Source organism: Panthera leo, chromosome B4, assembly GCF_018350215.1.
Source record: "Panthera leo isolate Ple1 chromosome B4, P.leo_Ple1_pat1.1, whole genome shotgun sequence".
Taxonomy (NCBI): domain Eukaryota; kingdom Metazoa; phylum Chordata; class Mammalia; order Carnivora; family Felidae; genus Panthera; species Panthera leo.
The window spans coordinates 90,880,417-90,904,309 of record NC_056685.1 but is presented as its reverse complement, the minus strand read 5'-3'; the positions used below and the strand labels follow the sequence as shown (position 1 = coordinate 90,904,309).

Genomic DNA, 23,893 nt, shown 5'->3' with positions numbered 1-23,893 from the left:
AAGGTTCATTATCTCTGCACATACACTCTACCTTGGGTAACATGTTTGGAAATCTATCTCCATGATGACTCTGACTCTTCAAGGGTGCTCCTGAAAAGAAAGAAAGGGAGGTAGATACAGATAAAATTTTATGTCTCTAATAAGCATGTTTTTTTTTTCCTTTCTTAGACTGTGAAAATAAACACCTTGCTAGTAGTGTTAATTTCTAAAGTTCAGTTGCATTCCCTTTGAATGGTTACAAATTAACATCTGTAAATAGCTTTGTAATGATCAAATATTATTCAAACATGTTTTTGTTTACCTAACGTATAATACCTACCTTACATTATTGATAGACATCATTAAAAATATTAAAGTAGAAAGTAGAAAATTGAAAGGAAAAAAGCAACATTGAATCAGCTTTTTGCCCATATATTTTAAAGTTGTATAATTATGGGATTATATCTCCTTAGGTTAGTTTATTTTTTATCCCCTCTTGTGCCGTAAGATATTAGAGGGGTGTGTGTGTGTGTGTGTGTGTGTGCGCGTGTGTGATCAGCCACAAACACCTATCACCCCTCCCCAAATATACACCATAACTTCTGTATGTTCTATTTGAATTGAGGTAGTCTATGTAGCTTCCTGAAAAAGATGAAAACCCTGAAGTATCTTGCTGTCACATCTGACATTTTGATTCAGACTTCAGAAAAATTTTATTTCATCTTCTAGTTTTTCTTTGACTGTATTCTAATGTTTTAAAAAACTACTTTGCTTAGAGGACTGGCAACAAAGCATAACCAATTAATAACAGACCTCCTTGAGCAAACTACAAGCCTAGATCTAGCAGACATTCTCTAGAATATTCCATCCAAAAACAAAAGAATATACAAAAACTTCACAAGAGCATGTTGAACAGTCTCCAGGATAGACCATATCTTGAGCAATAAAATGAGCCTCAATAAATTTGGAAGGACTGAAATCATACAAAGCATATTCTCTGACCACAATGCAATTAAAATAGAAATCAGTAATGGAAGGAAATTTGGGAAATTCACAAATACATGAAAATTGAACAAGTCCATAAATAACCACTGAATCCAAGAAGAAATCACAAGGGAAATTATAAACTACTTTCAGATGAATGAAAGTGAAAACACAACATACCAAAACTTATGGGATGTAGCAAAAGGAGCACTTAAAAGGAAATTTATAGCTGTAAATGCCTACCTTAAAAAAGAAAAAGGATCTTAAATCAATAACCTGAATTTTCACCGAAGGAACTAGAAAAGAAAGTGCTAAACTGAAGGAAGCAAAGGAAGGAAAGAATTAAGATTACAGTGGAAATAAATGAAATAGATAATATAAAAACAAAAGAGAAAATCAATGAAACCAAAGGGGTTCTTTGGAATAATCACAAAACTGATTTAGCTAGACTAACCAAGAAAGAGAGGAGACTCAAATTACTAAAACCAAAAACAAAGAGGAGACACACTACCAACCCTATAGAAATAAAACGAATTGTAAGAGAATATGATGAACATTGCATGTAAAAAATTAGATAACTAAGGGGCACCTGTGTGACTCAGTCAGTTAAGTGACTCTTGATTTCAGCTCAGGTCATGATCTTGAGGTTCGTGGGTTTGAGCCCTGCATCCAGCTCTGTGCAGGTGCAGAGCCTGCTTGGGATGCTTTCTCTCTCCCTCTCTCTGCTCCTTCCCCACTTGCGTGCTCTCTCAAAATAAATAAATAAACTTAAAAAAAAAATTAGATAACTGAAATGGCACAGACAGATTCCTAGAAAGACACAAACTGCCATAACTAACTCAAGAAGAAATAAACAATCTGAATGGACCTATTGCAAGGAAAGAGACTGAATTAATAATTTAAGATTTCCTACACACAAAACCCCAGGCCTGAATGGATTCACAGGTGAATTCTATCAAATATTTAAACAAAATTTAACATCAGTTCTTTACAAATTTTTCCAAAATAGAAGAGGAGGAAACAATTCCCAAATCATTCTATGAGACCCAATATTATCCTAATACCAATGCCAGGTAAAACTTCACAGGAAAACGATAGTCCAATATCTCTTATGAACATAGATGCAGAAGTCTTCAACAACAACAACAAGTCCTCAATGAAATATTAGCAAAGTAAATCCAGAAACATGTAAGATTATATGCCATGATCAAGTGGGATTCATTTGAGAATCCTAGATTGGCTTACAATATGAAAATCAACCAATGTAATACACCACATTAATAGAATGAAGAACTAAACCCATGAAATCCACTAACCTATCGTAAAAACCCAAGGAATAGAAGAGAATTCCCTCAATTTAATAAAGGGTATCTGTGAAAAGCCCACAAATAATGTCATACATCATTATGAAAAACTGAATGCTTTCCCCTTTACATCAGGAACAAGAAAAAAATGTCTGATCTTGCCACTTCTATTCAACCTTATACCAGAGGTTCTAGCCAGGGCAATTAGGCAAGAAAAAGAAATAAACATCATGGGGAAGTATCGTGTAGAATAAAATTTGAACTAAGGGCACTAAAAGTCATTGTCCTTTTGTTGCCCATAAAAAGGAAGGCAATATTCATTGTCATATAAAATTGAAGATTCAAAATGGCTCTCCTAAGAAGCCTGAAGAAAACTGTGGATTTTATGTCAAAAGTAGAAAATTATGACCATTGAAATATAAATGCAGAATGTGATATGTAAGAGCAGGCATACCAGAAATATAACGAAAGCAGGTAAGGATTCTCGTTTCTTGAACAGCTAGGCTATGTCCTGAGATATGAGGGAATGCTTTATGGATGTGAAAACACCTAATGGCAGCCACCTGAATCGCAGGAATAGTGACTGGGAGGAAATACAAGACTTTTCGCAGGAGGGCTTGTAAGAAATTCCAAATCCACAAAGTGATCTCTTCTCTAAAATGAAAACCATCCCACCAAACTGACAATTTCAAGGGAAGGGAGGCAAAAACGGATATTTGAGCAAATAATGGATTATTTGGATAACTGGTAAGTCTGTCCATGGGAGCAACAAACAACGACTAAATCTTTTTTTTTTTTTCAACTTTTTTTTTTTTTTTTTTTTTTTTTTTTTGGGACAGAGAGAGACAGAGCATGAACGGGGGAGGGGCAGAGAGAGAGGGAGACACAGAATTGGAAACAGGCTCCAGGCTCCGAGCCATCAGCCCAGAGCCTGACGTGGGGCTCGAACTCACGGACCGCGAGATCGCGACCTGGCTGAAGTCGGACGCTTAACCGACTGCGCCACCCAGGCGCCCCAACGACTAAATCTTTTTATGCACTTTCAGTTAGGAACTCTAATTTCTAATTCATTGAGTAGCTATCATAGGAGACACGTGTTCATTAGGCTCACTTAACGGTTTCCATGAATCATCACGCTGCTTCTTTGAACAAGCTAAACAACTAACATTTTAAAGATTTAGTTTCAAAGCATCCACTCAACAAGTTGCAATTAAATAATGCTATTTTCTCAGCAAAGGACTCAGACCAAAATGCTATCCTCCTCTTCATCTCAGATTTACCTATCTCCTGATACTAGGGCAGTAAATAATTGTCTTTCCACCAATCAGCGAATCTCCTACGTTTAAAAATGAAATCAATTTTGCACGTGCAACAGGAGTCAAGCAAGGATGTGAAATTTTCGTCTACTCACAGTCCACACCATTCTCTGCTGTGTAAATAAACAACACAGAGAGTGAAAAGGTATCCTGAAATCTATTCCGGAATCTGTAAATGTAAAACATAACCCTGCGTCCTATCAGATTGGTGTGAGTTTATATTGTGAACGATAAGTTGTGTGGGTGGTTTCAGCAGGTGGAAAAGGCTCAGAGAATGAAAAGGCAGTGCATTTACAGTGTCCAGGGAGTCACTGTACTTTACTTGGTCAGTCAGCTTCGTAGTGAAGCATTCCATGGGACTAAACCAAGTGAGGAAACAGTGACAAAAGAGATGAGCCACGTTTTACGGGAAATACCATAGTGGGAGCCTATTGGGAACTGTCTAATATCCCATTAAACGTAAAAAGCATATAAAAGTCAATCTGAAGGTACAGTGTTCTGGTACAAATTTCGCAGGATTTTTTCTAGGTAGGGGTGATAAGGTAGAGGTATATTTGCATGCAAATATACGGAACTAAAAATACCTCTGGACAAAAGAGCCAAAAGAACAAGGATGCTGATTCAAAAGAATTTTCAGCCTAAGAGCCCTGAGTCTGTAACGTAAGACCCAAGATCACTCAGGATCATTCTTGTTGAAGTGAATAAATCTAAAGTGGAGTAAACAGAACAGGGGACATTAGGAACTTATTTTATTGATAAAGAATGAACAGAAAAAGTTTCATGAGCTTTCCTTATCAGGTTGCTTTTAAGTGTAAGTCATGACACAGCATCAGAAACATATAAGACAAATAGAGGGAGGTATTAGGCCACTGTGAAATGAGACTCGTAAGGCAGAGTTAGAGGCCCTGGCATAAAAACACCACTGAAGATAAAAGATAAGCCCCAGACATCATTTGCACTAAAATACAAGGGCGGGGAAAGAGAGAATCCAATTATATTTTGACTTATATGACAAAGCTAATTATAAAAGTACTTATGTTTTACTCAAACACTGTGATTCTGTTTACGATTCAAATAGTGTCAGAGTTTTGGATGGAAAACTGATTCTCTTAGCTAAGAATGAAACGTTTAAAAAAATGTAATTTAGAGGTACCTGGGTGGCTCAGTCAGTTAAGCATCTGATTTCGGCTCCGGTCATGATCTCACCGCTTGTGAGTTCGAGCCCTGCGTGGGGCTCTGTGCTGACAGCTCCAGCAAAGTCTGGAGCCTGCTTCGGATTCTGTGTCTCCCTCGCTTTCTGCCCCTCCCCTGCTCATACTCTGTCTCTGTCTCTATCTCAAAAATAAATATTTTTAAAAAATTTTAATGTGTAGTTTACAAGTAAAAAATTTTAAAAACCTAAACAAGTGGTAGAAAGGACTGTGTTGTATAACACAGGCAATAAGAAAAGAAAGTGTCGCCCAAAAGAAGTGATAAAAGCCTTCAGATAAAGCCTCAGGTAAGGAATCCTTGACATATAGTATAACCAGTCATGGTCTTGAACAAAATGCAATATTTACATTTATAAATTGCAAACTCTATAAAATAGACGGAGAGCCACATCATAAGAATCATAAATGTTTACCATGATTCACAATTAAATGGATAGCTCGATGATGCCCCATCTCCTGGAGGATCTGTAACAAGTCACCGATGGTCTTGTTTTTCTGTGCCCAGGACCAGAGTAGTTCTCTTGTTCCACTTTTACCTTGGTCAACATATTTTTCGATGTGACGAACATCCAGCCAGCTGTTTGAAAGTCGCTCCGCTGTAGAAATCGCAACAGGAAGAACCCAAATAGTTTACTTTTATTGGAATACATGTGTAGGGATACTTTATATGTTTTAGTTCACATTATTTATAATTTTTATTTTTTTAATTATTTTTTTTAATGTTTATTTATTTTGAGAGAGAGAAAATGTGAGCACAAGCAGGGCAGGGGCAGAGAGAGAGGAAGAGAGAAAATCCCAAGCAGTGTTCTAGCCGTCAGCACAGAGCCCGATACGGGGGTCGACACAGAACTCAATCCCATGAGCCATGGGATCGTGACCTGAGCTGAAATCAAGAGTTGGTCACTTAACTGACTGAGTCACCCAGACACCCTGTCTCATACCTTTATCTTCTGGAAAGTCTAAAAAATTTAAAAAGCCAGATACACATGGATGGATAAAATCCAATTGTCATCCGAGTGTGGTCGTGGAGACCCTCAACACGTCACCATAACTGGCTATGGAAATCAGCCTTTTCCTCTGCCACACACAAATCTGGAAGCTTCTCTCCAGCAGTAACCAAGGTAACCTCATTGACTCCCCTATCCCCCAGTGAGACTCTCCAAAGGTTGATGTCCTTCTAAAAGACGAACAGGGGCTCAGACCTGAGAAGTATAATAAGCCCCCTACAGAACTATCTCTCTTCAGTTTATTTCAGACTCTAAAAGACTCTAAAGTTTTAAAAAATTTCTTAGGGAGCTACTACACTAGTTATAGTACTTGAATTTTTTTTTAACATTTATTTATTTTTGAGAGAGAGAGAGCACGCACCCACGAGTGGGAGAGGGGCAGAGAGAGGGAGACACAGAATCCAAAGCAGGCTCCAGGTTCCAAGCTGTCAGCACAGAGGCTGATGTGGGGCTCGAACTCACGAACCGTGTGATCAGCACCTGAGCAGAAGTCAGACACTTAACCCACTGAGCCACCCAGGCACCCCAATAGCTGCGGTATTTGAATCAAGACATCAGAAAGACAAACATCTTTTGATTTCATATGGCATCCCTTCTCCCCACATTTTCAGTCCTTCAAGGGTTTGCTAGACTATTCAGTTTCCTTCAACTTTCTGTTTTTGCTGAGAGCATAAGTATATCCTGAAAGTTGACAGAGATCACAATATGCAACCATAACTGCCCCCCTCTTCCTGTGGACCAAAAGTGGACTCGGTAGATATTACCAGTGCTCACCAATATTTCCAATCTTCTGCCCCTTCAGAGAGGATTACATCTTCCTGCCCTGGGTTAGTTATGCCTATGTGTCCCTTTCAGCCAGGAACACTGAAGAGCCAGGGGGCAATTCACCAGGCACCCATGCTCGCCACCAGGTATAAGCACATGTTGATACGGGGGTGCTTCAAGATCAAAGCCACCTGGAATGCGGGGCCACCTCATGAGGTCAGCTGTTTTGGACTCTCAGTGCTGTTCCCACAAGCAGAAAGCAAACTTCGGTTATGTTAACCACTGGCAGTGATTTGGGCAGTGCTTGTTACTGCATATAACTTAGTCTATCCTGGTCAATACCCACAAAGTTTCATCTTTCAGTCACATCTTGTATCAGAAAAGAGTGAAAGGAAGTGGCATTTCCAGTAAAGGATGATGAAGTTGAGACATTCAACTGGAATGTAGGCTTAGGCTGTAAAGGAAAAAACAGCTACAATAACATATCTGACATCATTAAGTTGGACTGTTTTTGCCTTTCCTCCATATTTTAACTTCTGGCAAGAATATCTTTATTATCTATTTCTTGGAAGAGATGATGTCTCATGAAGAGGCAAGGACTATCCAACTGTCAATATATGTTTTAGATAGCTTCACACTACAAAATAGAAGGGGACCTTCAAAGCAAAAATATTTATCAAGACGTAGTAACTCTCTATTTTTTTTAAATTAAGTTTGCTTTAATGTTTATTTTTGAGAGACAGAGCGGGAGAGGAGCAGAGAGAGAGAGAGAGGGAGACAGAATCTGAAGCAGGCTCCAGGCTCTGAGCTGTCAGCACAGAGCCCGACGCGGGGCTCGAACCCACAGACCGAAAGATCATGACCTGAGCTGAAGTCAGATGCTCAACCGACTAAGCCAGCTGGCACCCCAGTAACTTAATTTTTAATGTATTTCTTTTGATGATGTGATCTACCTATTTGGTTGAGGCACACTTTTCATAAACACTTTATTTCTAAAAGCTCTTAGGGGAAATAGTACAAATCGGTACAATTTGTCAACAGGCCCAAAATGGCGTCACTTAGGCCAAGTCACCAAACGGGGCTAAATACCTAATCCAGTACTGTAGTTTCAACCTGCATCAGAAATATAAATCTTACCCAGTTAGTCAGGAATTTTCTGATCAGTTCCTTTGAAGTAATCTGTTACATGGGCCCTCTGTATCCCCAGAGGAAGATGAGGTAATCTGCATGATAAGACCCCCTGCTCTTCTCCCTAAGGGAAAGAATCTTGCCAGGAACAATCCTTTTTTTTTTTTTCTCCTTTAAGTTTTTGTTTATTTATTTTGAGGGGAGGGGGAGAGGGAGGGGCAGAGAGTGAAGGAGAGAAAATCCCAAACAGCTTCTCTGCTGAACTGGGGCTGAAACCTATGAACCGTGAGGTCATGACCTAAGCAGAACAATACTTTTCTTTTGCTAATAATTTTCTTGCCCACCATCTTTCCTGGAAAATAACCTTCCATTTTGTACAACTCCCCGGAACTCCCTTCTACTTGCTAGGCGGAATACTGACTGATTCGTGAATTATTAAATAAAGCCAATTAAAATCTTCAGATTTACTTGGTTGAATTTCACTTTTTAACAAGTTCAAACATTTGTTGACTGTGCTAGTAGTATAATAATTGCATACGTCAAGTGTATGTGCAGCAAGAAGAGGGGTCCCTAACTAAAAATGGGGGTCTCATGGAGGTGCTTGGCTGGCCCAGTCGGGGGAGTGTGCAACTCTTGATCTTGGGATTGTGGGTTCAAGCCCCATGTTGGGTGTAGAGATTACTTAAAAATAAAATCTTTAAAAATAGGCGGGGGGGGCACCTGGGTGGCTCAGTCGGTTGAGCGACCCACTCTTGATTTCGCCGCCCAGGTCATGATCTCACGTTTCATGAGATGGAGCCCTGCATCGGGCTCTGCACTAACAGCACAGAGTCGGCTTGGGACTCTATCCCTCTCTATCCCTCTCAAAAAGATAAGGGCATCATGGAAAGCTTCCTAGAGGAATGGTTTCTGGAGCCTGAGCCAAGTTTAAAATTATGCATACTTCTAAAGAGAGGCCAATACTCAAGGAATTATTGGAATCAATATACTATACTGGGGAGAAAAAAAAATCATGGGAATTTCAGTTGGGAAACAAAATAAAGGAATGAACTGTGAACCCCAAAAGTAGACTACATTGTCTTCAAAAGGGAAGTCTCCATCAAGACAGAGGACCCTTGTGGCCCCCTGGGTATACGCATGAAAATGTGTGTTTATTCGTGGCTCTGCCATTCGCCTATGGTGCAACTCTAGGCAAGTCACTGAGCAATTTCAAACTTCTCATCAGTAAACATCCTCTGAAGTCCATTTGAAGTCCCTCCCAAAACAGACACTAAATTTGGTTGCCCCTCTCTGGTCTGCCGATTATAGGAGCACTGACCTTAAAATACGTCTTCCAGTCTTTAGAACACTTCCCAGTCTCCAGATTAACATTCCAACAGGGGAACACTAAATATCAAATCTCAGCAAAGTGAAAGTTTAGGTTTCTACTTTTTCTATTAGTAGATTACTTGGCTGACATTTATAGAGTATCAGGCATAATGTACCATATAAATTAATAATACTTATACAACATACGGCAAGCTTTTATAAAAAAATAAAATAAAACAGCTCCGTCTCAGGGCGCCTGGCTGGCTCAGTTGTAAGAGCATGTGACTCTTGGTCTTGGGGTCATGAGTTCAAGCCCCACGCTGGTGTAGAGATTACTTAAAAAAAATTAATTAAAAAAAAAGCAAACAGTTCCCTCTCTACTTTAAAACTCTGGATAAGACATGACCTGATTTTGGGATGAGACATGAAGGGAGATGACAGCCTTGTGGGCTGTAATGCCTGAAGTTCCAAAACCTCCCACAAAAGACCACCAGAGTCGTAAGTCAAAGCCAAGCGGCAAGAGTCGTTTATTGCAGGTTCGAACCTGGTCCCCTGCGCACTCGTCACCGGTGACGCAAGAGGCCACGATTAGGGTTGGTATAGCGTTTTTATAGACAGAGACAAATAGCACAGGGGAGGTTTTTACTTGTGGCAGGAGGAAGAAAGGGGGAAGGGGGTAGGTGAGGAATGTGCTAAGCAAGCAGGTTTACAGAAGTGAGAAATGCCGGTTAGTTTGTATACAATTACTCATTTCATTACATATCAGACTACATTTAGGAAGTTTTACAGCCCATTCTACAGCGGGTTACAATCAGGAAAGGTCTCACAATGCTCATAGCAAACAGCAAGCAAAACAGCAATTGTATTTTTTATCAAAGATCCATAATAAGCAGAAAAGAGAACCTAGCTTTAAACTAAGGCAGGGCTGTCATTTGGATTCAAAGCTGTTCCTTTCATGGGCTACCAGTCAGGGAGGAGTATGAGGGTGTGACGTTGGCACCAGCTAGACCCCAGGACCTGGCCTTTACTATCCACCTGCTACACTCATTAACTTTTGTCTTACATTTTTCCCTAAGCTCTACCTTCTGGCTTTTCCCTTAACTCAGACAAATGAAACCCAAAACCACCCCCTCCCCCCAACAACCCCAGGTGATGGCGACTGCCTTGACAAGACCTCCTGCTGGCCCAGACCACCCAGATCATTTATGCTAAACCAGCCTGGAGCTTGTGCGGCTGGACCATGGAGTGAGCTGTGGAATAACTTATGATTATCTTTATCTCATTATAATACTAAAATCTCCACCCAAGGAGGAGCTTCAGTGTCATTTACATAACACACGATGTCATATTGTCATGTTTCCTTAAGGTGCATGTGTGATGTTATGCTCACCTCTACACAGGAAGACAAGGCTTCCCAATCTAAACATTCATCCTAACACTGAACAAAAGGAACCCATTCACCCTCTCTCAGGCAGTCATGGCTTTGGAAGCCAGTCCCCATGATCTTATTTGCTGCATACAAAAGTTTTCTTTGTGGGAAAACGCAACCTGGTGCAGTTTCTGACTCACCAAGGCACCAACTCATGTTTGTCCGGTTACGACATCAGCTCACTTTACAACAGGGTTGAATTGGGACAAAACAGAAGAGCCTGTCAGATGGGGAATTGTTCCAGAAATGAAGGAAAGGGCCTGAGAGGGCAAAGAAGAGGCCAGTATGCTTAGAGCAGAGGGTTCACGTTAAAGAAAAGGTGAACAAGCCCCATGGGGTCTCCCTGTTACCTTTGTAGGTACGCACTTGGCACATAGTAGATGTTCAATACGTATTTGCTGAGTGACAGAGGCCCTGGGTGTTAGCACACAAACTTAAACTCTATTCTGAAAGTAAACAAGGCCAAAGATTTCTGAGAAGGCGGTGCAAAGATGGAAGCTTTAGTTTTGGGAGGATCCATCTGGCCGCAGGAGTACCCGGAGTCTCATATACCATATTTGCACATAAAAAGGTAAAAACATTTTAGGGCTCACAATTCTCACAGTAGAAAAGGAATAGTTTAGGGGCACCTGGGTGGCATCCAACTCTCGGTTTCAGCTTAGGTCATGATCTCACAGTTTGTGAGTTCAAGCCCTGCGTCGCATCAGGCTCTTTGCTGACAGTGCAGAGCCTGCTTGGGATTCTCTCTCTCCCTCTCTCTCTCCCTGCCCCCTCCCCTGCTCATGCTCTCTAAATAAATACACAAACAAACAAACAAACTTAAAATTAAAAAGGAATAGTTTATAACCCCAAAGGAGATCTAGAGTTAACTTTTCAAGTCCCAGGGAATATCGTATTTCCCACATCATTCTAGTCCCCAGTTTTCTTTTTCTTTGTTCAGTTTCTGAATTTCCCTTTTAAGAGTACAACAGGCCATGATTCTGTGCTCTCCCACCTTGTGACTTGAGACACAACAGATACCAAAAGAGCTGAGGTTTTACTTCCCTAACACTGACCAGGATCAAAGGGTTCACAGTTTGCACCAGGTCTATGGAAAGCAAAGGCATTTTTCTAGTAGCAACAGTTCATGGAGTAAAACTGACCCAGGCTCAGTTGAAATGGATACCGCATGCATGGGTTGCTTCCAGGATAAGAAACGAAATACATTTTCTCTTTCTCTAACTGGTGATTCATAGTACAAACCTTAATAGCTTTTCTTCAATGATGATGCATTCTGCATAGAAACACCACTAACGAGCATTATCAGCATCCATAAAGTGTATAATTCATTTAGGTCAAATTCTAGACAAGAGCTTCAATGTGATGATACAGGAAGGCAAACTCTTGACATGTTTATTAGTCAGATCCTTCCATATTCATAGTTTTCTCTAATCCTTTCCTGTTTTCTTCCAGAACATAGATCTTTGTTTATTCATGGCACTAAACAAATAAAGAGTAAAGTTCTCAATGACTAATTGTGTTGTTAAACTTAAGAGCATTCTAAATGAAAAGATAAATTAAGAAAAATACGCTGTTGGGGCTTCTGGGAGGCTCAGTCCGTTGAGCGTCCAACTTCGGCTCAAGTCATGATCTCCTCGTTCCCGAGTTCCAGGCCTGCATCGGGCTCTGTACTGACAGCTCAGAGCTTGGAATCTGTTTCAGATTCTGTGTCTCCCTCTCTCTCTCTGTCCCTCCCCTGTTCTCTCTCTCTCTCTGTCTCTCAAAAATAAATAAACATTAAAAAAAAAATTTTTAAGAAAAATATGCTATAGTTAAGTATTGTTTAAAAAAATTTTTTTTTGGAAGGCAAATCTTTTCTTTGAAAGGCATCTTGGCATAATAGAAGCCAAAAAGTCCACCTGAACAGTTCAGATTAGTTTATCTGAAGATACTGATTGCTTAATACTCATTTGACGCTCAAAAGGTTCTTTTGGGCTCTGTTTGAGAGAGCAACACTATCTAGGTAATGCTAACCACTGGGGAATTCAACTGCAGAAAGCAGTCTCCACATGCAAATACGTCTCTGAAGGGGTTTTTTAGACTAATGCAACACACCCTTGTTTGGAATCTATTTGCATATAACCACAAGTCAAAACCCCTAGTAACTTAAGACTGCACTCTTGCAAAGCTTGTTTTGAGACAATATAATGGGAAAAGGAAAAGAAGTCTCTCTTCCTACAAAGCACACAATGCAATTAGGCATTCTTTTAAAATAACATTTAAGATTGAAGATATTTTTAATTCCAAAAGAAATAATACAAGTCAAATGTGTCAGTTAGCTCAACTCCTCTTACCAGACTATAGCATTAACACCCACTAGCTAAACATAGGGGAAGGGAAGGAAAAATAAGATAAAAAGAGAGAGGGAGGCAAACCATAAGAGACTCTTAAACACAGAGAACAAACGGAGGGTTGCTGGAGGGGAGGTGGTGGTGGGGGGGATGGGCTAAACAGGGCATGGGCATTAAGGAGGACACTTGTTGGGATGAGCACTGGGTGTTATATATAAGTGATGAATCACTAAATTCTACTCCTGAAATCATTATTACACTATATGCTAACTAACTTGATTTAAATAAAATTAAAAAAAAAAACCCACTAGGTAATAAATTTTACAAGAAGTAATTCTTATCCATACTTAAGCTTATGTTTACTTTTTACCCATACCTGAGCAGGACTCATATTCCATGGAAGGGCTATGCATGATTTTTCACGTATCCTTCTGCCCTACTCCCTCCTCAATCCCAGACTCAGGTAAGGACCTAACATTAACTACCTCTGGGAGAAAATTTTACAACAGTTCACCCTGAACACCAGCATTTCAGTCTGAAGCAGAGCTGTGTAATTCCTTACCCAGGTTATGATCAATACTATCTCCCCATGTTTTCTTCCTTTGTTAAACTTCTTTATAAAATGTGTATAGGCCGGGGCACCTGGGTGGCTCAGTCGGTGAAGCGTCCGACTTCTGCTCAGGTCATGATCTCATGGTTTGTGGGTTCGAGTCCCGTGTCGGGCTCTGTGCTGACAGCTCAGAGCCTGGAGCCTGCTTCGGATTGTGTGTCTCCTTCTCTCTCTGCCCCTCCCCGACTTGCAGTCTGCTTCTCTCTGTCTCTCAAAAATAAATAAATGTGTAAAAAAAAAAATGTGCATAGGCCTGTTGCCTACCTTAAATTGGAAAATCCCTAAAAGCAGGGACCATGACTTGTATCAGGTACAACGCTTTGTTTGATATTTTGCCCAAGAAGGTTTTGGATATTTAACAGACATCTGTTCATTATTCATTCAATCGCAGATATTTATTGAATGCCTACACTGTACTACATACACTTTCAGATGCTAAAGGAGTAAGCAGGACATAAGGCAAACAAAAAACTCCCTGCCTGTGAGAAATAAGCCCACTGACCCAATCAAAGGAGGGATGTTGAGACTCAGAGCACAGTGAAGCGAAGCTTTAATCAACGTTCTTGCAAGAGCGGGGTGTCTAATGGACAGGCAAACTGGGGGAAGTCACAGCAGACAACTTATCTCCTAGTATGTAAGCCCCTCCCCTGGTTCCTCATTGGCTGAGTACTATAGCAGTGACAGCTTACCTGGATGTTGCCTGTCCCCATGTAAGGCAAAAAGTAGTCTGATTGGCACAAATGTACATTCCCTGAGGTGACACAGAGACCTTCAGTCCCTTTCCCCTCTGTTCTTTGGCGCATGTTCATTGCAAAGCCCGCAAAAATAAGCACAGGAAAGAGAGAGGGGAAGAACCAGGAAGCGAAGTGTCTAAGGGTTTGGGACTCCACTATGGGGTGAAGGGGCTCATACATATTCCCAATAGGTTGCAAACTTATCGTTAGGCAGCACAGCTTTATTTGGTATTTCTAAAAATGACTCCTCTCGCTTACTTCTCATACTGTCCCCTTGAAGCTTACTTCTAGATTGGCAAAAAAACAAATAAAAATTTACAAAATATTTGAAAGATGATAAATGATGGAGAGAAAAAGGAAGCAGGAAAGGGGCATAAGGAGGAGGAGAGTGTCTATTTTATTTTATTTTATTTTGAGAGACAGAGACAGTGTGAGCAGGAAAGGGGCAGAGAGAGAGGCAGAGAGAATCCCAAGCACTGTTGGGCAGTGCAGAGCCCAACAATGAGGCTTGAACTTGCAGAGCTCCAACTCACAGACTGTGAGATCTCGACCTGAGCCTAAACCAAGAGTCAGAAGCTCAACTGACTAGGCCACCCAGGCGCCCTGGGGGGGGGGGGGGGGTGATTTTAAAAGAGTGATCAGGAGAGATAATAGTTCATCAAAAACACAAAGGAGGTAAGGAAATGAGCCTCAAGGCTACCTGCAGGAAAATGTTCCTTGCTTGTCGGAGGAGGCCAATGGAGCTGGAGTGGAGCAAACAAGAAGGAAGTGAGAAAAGGCATGTAGGACTTTGGTGTTTACCGGGAGGTGGGAAGCTACTGAAGGGTTCTGAACAGGACAATGATATAATATCCCCTGCATATATACTTTAGTTCACCGGTCGGTGGCTGTGCTGAAAAGAGACTCGAGGAGGGCCAGGGTGGTAGCAGCAGGGAGCCCAGTTAGGAGGCCGCTGAAATTAGCCAGTGGGATCTCACGGTGGTTTGGACCAGGAGGGCTGTGGAGGCTGTGGTAAGAAGTGATCAGATTATTAGATAGATCCTGAAGGCAGAGTTACCAGTATACACTGAGAGACAGGATGTGGCTTGTGAGAGAAAGCTAGAAGTCACAGAAGACTAATATTTTCGGCTTGAACAAATGAAGGATGGGGTTGCCATTAGCCAAGATGGGGAAAAACTTTGGGGGAGGGAAGCATTTCTGGGCTGTTAAGTTGGAAATATCTGTCAAGTAGGCAAACAGAGAGATGTTACTGATGTTAAGAGGGAGACCTAGGCTAGAAATGTGGCATTATTACCATACAGATGCAATTGACAAGATAGTGGGTAAAGTAGATAAACAGAAAAGAGGGCCATGGACTAATCCCAGGGGCATTCGAGGAGGTCAGAGAGATAAAGAGGAACCTGTAAGAAGACAAGAAAATGAAGAGAGTGTGAATTCTAGAAGTAAAGAAAGTGCTTCATGGAGGAAGGAGTGATCAACTATGTCAAATAAAAAGAGACTGAGAACTGACCATTGAGTTTAGCTGCTGTGACCTTGGATGAGAGGAATTTTAATGGAGCAGTGGGGCATGAAACCCTGATTGGAGCAAGTTCAAGGGAAAATGGAGGGCCTGGAATATAATACACAGAATTTTGTCTTAAAGGGAACAGAGAAATGGGGTGGTAACTCAGAGTAGAAGTGAGATCTAGAGAGAACACTGCAAGATCAGAGAAATTACATGGTGGTCAAGAGAACACAGGCTCTATTCCACTTTCAGGGAGGGGAAGCATAACTCTCTCTTCCTTAAGTGTGGGCTGCACATGGTGACTTTCTTCCAAAGAGTATGCCAAGAGGGAGAAGTATCAGTGTAGAAAACAGACAGACACTACCTCAGCTATGGTTAACAGCAACAGCGCTAAGTCATGTAAACAGTGGGCACCCTTGATATGATGTAATGAAAATAGCACTTTACCTCTGCCTCTCAAAAATCCATAACTTCAGTCTAGTCATGAGTAACACATCAGTCAAATCTTAGTCAAGGGACATTTTACAAAACTGTAGACCAGTGCTCCTCAAAACTGTCAAGGTCATCAAACACTAGAAAAGTCAGAAACAATCATGGTAAAGAGGAGCCTAAGGATACAAGATGGCTAACTAACCTCTGGATGGGATCCTGGAAGAGAGAAGGGGCGTTAGGTAAAAATGAAAGAAATCCCAATAAGATATGGACTTTAACAATAACATATCGATATTGTAACAAATCTACCAGACTGTGGGGGATAAGCTTAGGAATCCCCCAGGGCCTACACCAATGGGTTAACAGGGCATAAAGAAACACAAAGTCATAAAATGCTCACACCCGAGTTTGGGTAAACAGATTGGCACTTTAAGGATAGGGAGGCACAAAGGTGGCAAGAATAGGGAGGCACAAAGGTGCCAAGAATAGGGAGGTGCAAAGGCACCCCAAAACAGGGAAGGGGTGCTGAACCACTAGATATACATACAGAGAGGCAAAGGCCTGAAATAGAATCTGCACAAAGGTGCCCAATACATAGGAATAACAAGATTAGATATTCAGGGTGAAAACACCCCAGGTTTAGTACTACAGCAGAAAGCTGCTTTCATAGGAGAATAGGGACAGGTTAGGTAAATTGGTGAATTGGACTCTGGACCTCTGCACTGCAGGCAAAGCAGCCGGAGTGGAGATGGTTAACAAAAGAAAAGGTGTCTTGTTAACCCTGAGGTTATTCCCCCTGTCTGTCTCATCCCCTAGGCTGGCAAAGATAAATAGACACGGTGCCTCCTGTCTGCCGTTAACAACCATCTACCCATCTGCCCGGTGCCTGGATTTTGTTTTATATTGACCCAAACCCCAAACACTGTATATCTTCAAAATTCCCTTTTCCCCCTCACATCCACAAGTTAATGTTCCGAGTTTCTTTGTCTCTTTGTACACACCCATCACGTTTGCAAGCCTTCTGATCTGAATAAATACTAGGCAAGGACCCTTATTCGAGGTTCTTATCTCCCCCCCCCCCCCCACATTAGCCATCTCTCGTTTTAATCCTGCGTCTGCTCTTTTGCTAGACAAAAGAGAACTTTAGGCTTAGAGTCTACAACACCAGATTAGTGTAAGATGTTAATAATGGGGAAATTGAGTGCAGAGTATGTGAGAAAGACATTAAATATATGAGAATTCTTCTTAACTTGTCTGTAAATTTAAAACTGTTCTAAACAATAAAGTCTACTTAAACATTTGTAAAATTTTTTAAATCTATTTTGAGACACAGAGAGAGGGTGAGTGTGTGTGTGCATGTGTGCACAAGCAGGGGAGAGGCAGAGGGAGAGGGAGAGAATCCCAAGCAGGCTCTGTGCTGTCAGTGTAGATTCTGTCACAGGGCTCGATCCCACGAATGAACTGGGAGATCATAACATGAGCCAAAATCAAGAGTCGGACACTTAACCGACTGAGCCCCCCAGGCACCCCTAAACATTTTTTAAAAAAGAACATAGGCTCTGGAGTCTGACCATCTGATTAGAAACCTAGTCTGTGCTTTACAAGACCATGACTTGAGGTAATTTGCTTATATTCTCCAAGAGTCAGTTTCCCTACCTATAAATGGGAATAGGAAAAGTGCCTACCTCACAGGATTTTTGTGATAAAGGACACACTCCATAAAGTGCTTAGCACAGAGTATCTGGCAAAGAGTAAACAGTAGATGGCAGCTACTATCGTTATTATTCCTATTATTTTAAGTCTTTAATATTCAAATACATATTTAATGTAATTTTAAATTTAATGATGAATTAAATTAAAATGATGAATAATAATTGCTCTGATAATTTCTTTTTTTTAAGAAGAGGAAATCTAAATACAACCATTATAGACTATCTGTAAAAGGGTCTCCTTCTCAATGTATCATAAGCATTGAAAGGTTTCAATTTAATTCGAATAACACTCAATAACCCTCTACCGTAAAATAATGAAATGACTTGCCACCAAGTACACATGTTCCCATGTCTGTAAGATAGTATAAAATAAATAACATTTTCAATTTGGGCTCCTACTTTCATTGCGAAGCCATAAAATCATCACCAACCAGAGAATGTTAACCTAGTGATTACACTATTCTTAATAATAATACATGATAAAAGTGACTTGAAGAATAATATGTAGAATACGTTTAAAGATAAAGAAAATTAAGGGGCACCTGGGTGGCTCAGTCAGTTGAGCGTCTGACTTCGACTCAGGTCATGATCTTGTGGTTTGTGAGTTCAAGCCCCGCGTCGGGCTCTGTGCTGACAGCTCAGAGCCTGGAGCCTGCTTCAGATTCTGTGTCTCCCTCTCTCTCTGCCCCTCCCCCACTCATGCGCTGTCTCTGTCTCAAAAATAAACATTAAAAAAATAATAATAAAATAAAAAAAAATAAAATAAAGATAAAGAAAATTAAGTGGAGGAGCACCTGGGTGGCTCAGTTGGTTAAGCGTCCAACTTCGGCTCGGGTCATAATATCACGTTCGTGAGTCCAAGCCCTGTGTTGGGCTCTGTGCTGACAGCTCAAAGATTCTGAGAAGCAGACAGCCTGCTTCAGATTCTGTGTCTCCCTCTCTCTCTGCCCCTCCCCTGCTCGTGCTCTGTCTCTCTCTCAAAAGTAAATAAGCAAAAAAAGAGAAAAAAAAAGAAAATTAAGTGGAGAAGTGAAAGAGTGTGGTAAAATAACTGTTATGTGTATATATTTTTTAAATATTTATTCATTTTGAGAGAGTGCATGTGCCTGCATAAGCAAGGGAGGGGGAGAGAGAGGAGGGGAAGAGAGAGAGAGAGGGAGAGAGTGAGAGAGGGAGAGAATCCCAAGCAGGCCCCGTGCTCAGCACAGAGCCGGACGCAGGCATCGAGCTCATGACCGTGAGATCATGACCTGAGCCGAAATCAAGGGATGGACACTCAACTGACAGAGCCAGCCAGGCGCCCCCAAAATATCTATTAAGATGCCACTAAAGAAGAGAATTTGGCCTAAGCAAAGGCTCCCAAACCAGGCTGTGCTTCAGACTCACCTGTAGGGCTCAGCAAAAACCAGAAAGATGCAGGATCCTCAAAGCAGACCTACTGAATTGACAGCTCTGAGCCATCTGTCTTTAAAAGGTTGCACAGATGATTCCGGCTTGTGAATGACTAGGCTGCCATATGATCTATCTGTGGTGGAGCTGCCTTTGCAAATATAGTCTGATGTTCACCATCATCAAGAAAAAACACAATCGGCTTGAGACAGTCTTACCTATTACAGTTGTTCTCCATATGGAATCTAGACACTCTGTATCTTTAGGCTCTCCACTGTCCTGAGCATAAATAGGGCTGTCTCCTTGATTCAGTCCCCTAACACTCTCCTCCCTCTACCCTCTAAGGTCAAGTTTTCCCTCCCTGCACCTCTTCCCCTCTTTCTCCTTTCACTGTGCCAATAGGGAAACGGCATACTTAACATGGGCAGTTGCCCTCAACCACCCTGAACTGAGCCAGGCTTCCTTTCTTGCTGAGCCAATAATGCATGAGGCAGCTGGTCTGTTCTAGATCTCCTTTCAGAGCTATGTGGTCCAGCTATGTGCATAATAAATTATAGCTAGGGAATCAAGGGCTAGACATTTTAGATTCTTCTCCTATGAAAGAATATACAAAGGGACAATGGCCAGACTATATATAAAAATAGAACTGTGACCCACAAGATGCATCAAGCAGCCCAGGATGCCAATCTACTACCTAGGGTGACTAGTCTGGGAAGTTATATTAGCATCTGTAGCAACTAGTCCAGGAAGGCAAACAATAATCGCTATAGCAATCAGCCCCAAATAGTCAGGACTTGATCAACAAGGGATGGCTTTCCTAATTTTTGCCCCTGCTTCCAGTTTAGGGCCATCTGGAAAAAGTCAAATATGCTCCCTAAACAATCACATAGAATGCTCTCCTGCTAGTTAGCTTGTCCATAGCTTCTCCATGTCAACTGCCTCCAATAAGGACAGACCTGAAGCCTTCCCCTTTCTTCCAACATAAAGCTTTTCCACTCCTCAGCTTGCCTTTGGGTCTCTGTCAGATGCGAGTGATGGTGGCTGACTCCCTTGCTTTGAATAAACAGCCCGAGCTTGTTCTCATTTGGGTGGTCTGATTTCCACAACTAGAAAAATGGGGCTGCATGTGTGAAATGGCTCACTGAATTGTTCTTTCATGGCTGAAATGACTACACTTTAGAGAGGCTGTGAGATACAGCGGAGAAGAGCACAGAAGTCAGGACTTGCGACCCTGAGGAAGTCAGGGTCGGGAAGTGTAGAGTGGCTATAGGTTAAGGGCACAGGCAGTGGATCCCAACTGCCATGGTTCGAATCCTGGCTCTGCTGCTCCTTAGCAGTGTCAATTTGGGCAAGTAACTTAATGTATATGTACCATGATTTCCTCCCCTATTGAAACTGTGATGATAATCGCACCTACCTCCCAAGGGCAATTGGAAGTGTTATATGAGACAGCCCAGGTAAAGCACGAATATCTGTATTTCAGTGCTGAGAGAGAGAGAGAGTCCAGCAATTCTGGGCTGGACTTCCTGAAAAGTGGCAGTGACCTGGGACTGAGGACTAACTGCCCCTTTCAGATGGGACATATGTTTTTCATTTCCAGTCTTCAACCTGCCTTACTCATTTATGATAGCTGCCTTCCCCTATTCATTACCTGTGGGTTGGACTAAAAAAGTTTCTTTCACAAACGTAGTAATTCCAGGACACCAATGGGTGCTAAAACTGCCCATGTCATTATCCATTTCAAAAAGATCTGGTGTGGAAAGGATCTTACCCCTCAAACGCATACTGGAACTCTCTATGCTTTCCAGAAGCCAAAGAGTCAAGCACCCTTTTCTGAGATGTTTACATCAGGGTCATACTTTGAAAGTGACAGAGCTTATAATATAATTTACATTAACTCAAAGCCCAATGCCACATTCCAGAATGTGTGACCATATTGCTCATCAACACAAAACTTTTTTCTCATAGGTCTTCTGCTGTTGTTTAAAATAAATAAGACAATTTCAGAGAATCAAGGCTAAGTTATTTTGACATGACTGTGTTTATTTTCAATCATATTAAATGTGGCCTCATGGAAGCTCAAATCTAACAAAAACACCTGTACTTATCAAAACAAAGGATTTTTGTCCGAATTCTGGTGAAGACACTCAACACTTGCCAAAAGCAGTCGGTTGCCCAACTTCCCAATGGCTGCATAAAATGGGAGTCTTAAAAGCCAATTTTCTAGATTAAAATAAAAAGCCAGCATCTAGCATAAACTTTCATGCCACAAATTGGGTAAATAAGCCAGAAATACTTAATGAGGAAAACTGGGAGCCACATTAATTACAAATCGTATTCTACTTTAGCATTTCACCTGAAATTTAAGGAAGGTGGGGGTATTTGGAAGTGGGCTGAAAACACCAAAGGGTACACTGAAAGGCACAAAAATGTTTTCATATGAAGATTATATTCTGGGGTAATTTTGCAGTAAGAGGACATCACATAGGCGTTCTGATTGAAAATACTCGGAACCAAGCAAAGGAGGCACAGTTGATAAATATTAGATGGTTTCACGCGGGTTGCCGCTTTTCCCAAGCCTCCGCTCACTTAACCTTGCAGAGACACCCCAAGTGTCTTTGAAAGAGAGCGGGGAGCTCTCCTTCGGGCCTCGGGGCGTGTTTGCCTCCTTCCCGGGGCGAGGAAAGGGCAGCCACCCCGTCGGAAGACCCCGGAGGCCGCGCGGCCCCCTGCGGGCCGGACCGCGGGCAGCCCGGCCGCGAAGGCGGCGGGCCCGGCTGAGCATGCGCGCCGCGTCCCCGCCGCCCCCCGCCCCGCCCGCACCGCCACAGCGGCGGGCCGCGCTCACCGAGGCCGCGCCAGCCCAGCGCGCCGTCGCAGCTGTCCAGGACCGCGCACAGCTCGCCCAGCAGCGCCGGCGGGAGGTCGAACAGGAGCGTGTGCGCCGAGAGCGTACCGCGGGCCCCGCCGCTCGCCGCCGCCGCCGTCCAGGCCATGGCTCGGCCGCCGGAGACCAGGGGCCAGTCCGAGGAGGGATGCGGAGCCCAGGCCTCTCCGCGCCCGCGAGGTGCTATTACACAACCGCGGAAATCCTGCTTCCACGACGGCCAAGGCTGCAGAACTTGCCGAGCCCCACCAGGGGGCGGGCCCCACATGACGCAAGGCGCTGCCCGGCAGAGATGCCCCTGGGGACGCCCGGCCTGGCGGCGGGGTCTCCCCTGCGTCTGCGTGGCCCTCCTCACTGGCTTTTACGTTCTGAGCAGGCCTTTCGTCCCTCCGGGTTTGGGACGTGACTGGAGAGGCAAAGAGCGAGAGCCGGGGGAAGACCAGGAGGGCAGGACTAATGGAGGAGAGTCTACACCCCACTCTGCCTGCCCTGGCATGGGCTGTCTCCTGGCGTGGATGGACAGAAGACCGGTCAATAGTTCTTTTAAAGACGCGTTTTGTTTTACCCTGCCAGAAAGCGATACATGTGTCCCGAGGAACTCTTGGGAAATCCAGAAAAACTGACAGGAGAAGATAGTCACTGAGCTGAAGACAACCATCCGAAACGTTTGGCGCATTTCCCTCCCAACTTTTACTGAAGTCGAACAGGTAAATGTGCACATACGAAGTGATTGCTGGAAGAGACCAGAGAAGATGCCAACAACAGGAACGCAAAAGAGAGAACAAAGCAGAAGAAAATTGTGCTCGTTTTCTTCCAGACGCTGCCCATTCTCCACGTTGCTACTTGGTTTTTCTACATTCTTTTCTCTCTGGGCTTTCTTGATAAAACATTGTTCCGCTACTTTTCCTACTTCAAAGTGTGTCACAGACTGTTTTGCTTTCAACATGGAGTTTAAGTAAACTTGGCTGTTGTTTTGAAATATTCTGTCACGGTATGCTGTACCCACCGCGAGCATGATACGAATGCTACTGACAAAAAAGAGGAGATGCTTTGAAAGTGCTGAGAAAAATCCCAGCCTTAATGACTGGAGTGGACAATGGCCATCAACCGAACAGTATCAACCCTGTTGAAACCTTTCAGATCTGTACTCTTTGGCAATGGCGCCCCCTAGAGACCAACAGTTGATGATACACCATCGTTTATTACGCCTGACGCTACCTGAATCCCAAGTCGTTCTCAGCTAAAGTATGCCACAAAATACACTTGAAAATTGGTGAAGCCAATACCGGTTGGGCAAAGGTTTCTATATGCCTTTGTTCAAATAGCTGAAATTTTGTCTATCTGTACACGCTTAAGAAACTCTATACCTTTCAAAGGTACTACCTGAATAAACAGCAACAGGCAGGATACAAGTATTTGGTAGCTATTGGATTGGTGAATTAGTACGATGAGAGATCCAAACTCAATTACGCAGAGGATCCAGGAATCACGGTTGCTGAGTGAAGCAGTCAACAAGGCCTGCTTTTCCAGATCTTCTGATTTACAGGGAAGCAAGAATTTTATGTGAATACCATAGTATTTGATTTTTTTTTTTAACGTTTATTTATTTTTGAGACAGAGAGAGACAGAGCATGAACGGGGGAGGGTCAGAGAGAGGGAGACACAGAATCTGAAACAGGCTCCAGGCTCTGAGCCCGACGCGGGGCTCGAACTCACGGACCGCGAGATCATGGCCTGAGCTGAAGTCGGACGCTTAACCGACCGAGCCACCCAGGTGCCCCAAGTATTTGAAATGTATATGGATTATGTGAAATTTCTTGTATGTTTAATGTTGGCAGTTAGTATCAGACCATGCTCTCTCTGT

At 42.5% G+C, this 23,893-nt stretch overlaps 1 protein-coding gene across 3 annotated transcripts in view; it reads right to left on the bottom strand.

The window, feature by feature from the left end:
- The window catches only part of IRAK3 (interleukin 1 receptor associated kinase 3), a 60,406-nt gene extending 37,996 nt beyond the window's left edge, over positions 1-22,410 (bottom strand). For 2 of the 3 annotated variants that reach the window (XM_042947092.1, XM_042947091.1), the window contains exons 1-3: positions 21,991-22,410; positions 5,208-5,390; positions 32-90 (exon numbers count right to left, since the gene is read on the bottom strand). In XM_042947092.1, coding sequence (XP_042803026.1) covers positions 32-90; positions 5,208-5,390; positions 21,991-22,297 — 549 coding nt within the window. In that variant the 5' untranslated portion in view covers positions 22,298-22,410. Of the gene's footprint in view, positions 1-31; positions 91-5,207; positions 5,391-6,575; positions 7,248-21,990 lie in introns of those variants that run through there. The other variant, XM_042947093.1, reaches the window with a different exon arrangement.
- Positions 22,411-23,893: the final 1,483 nt, after the last annotated feature.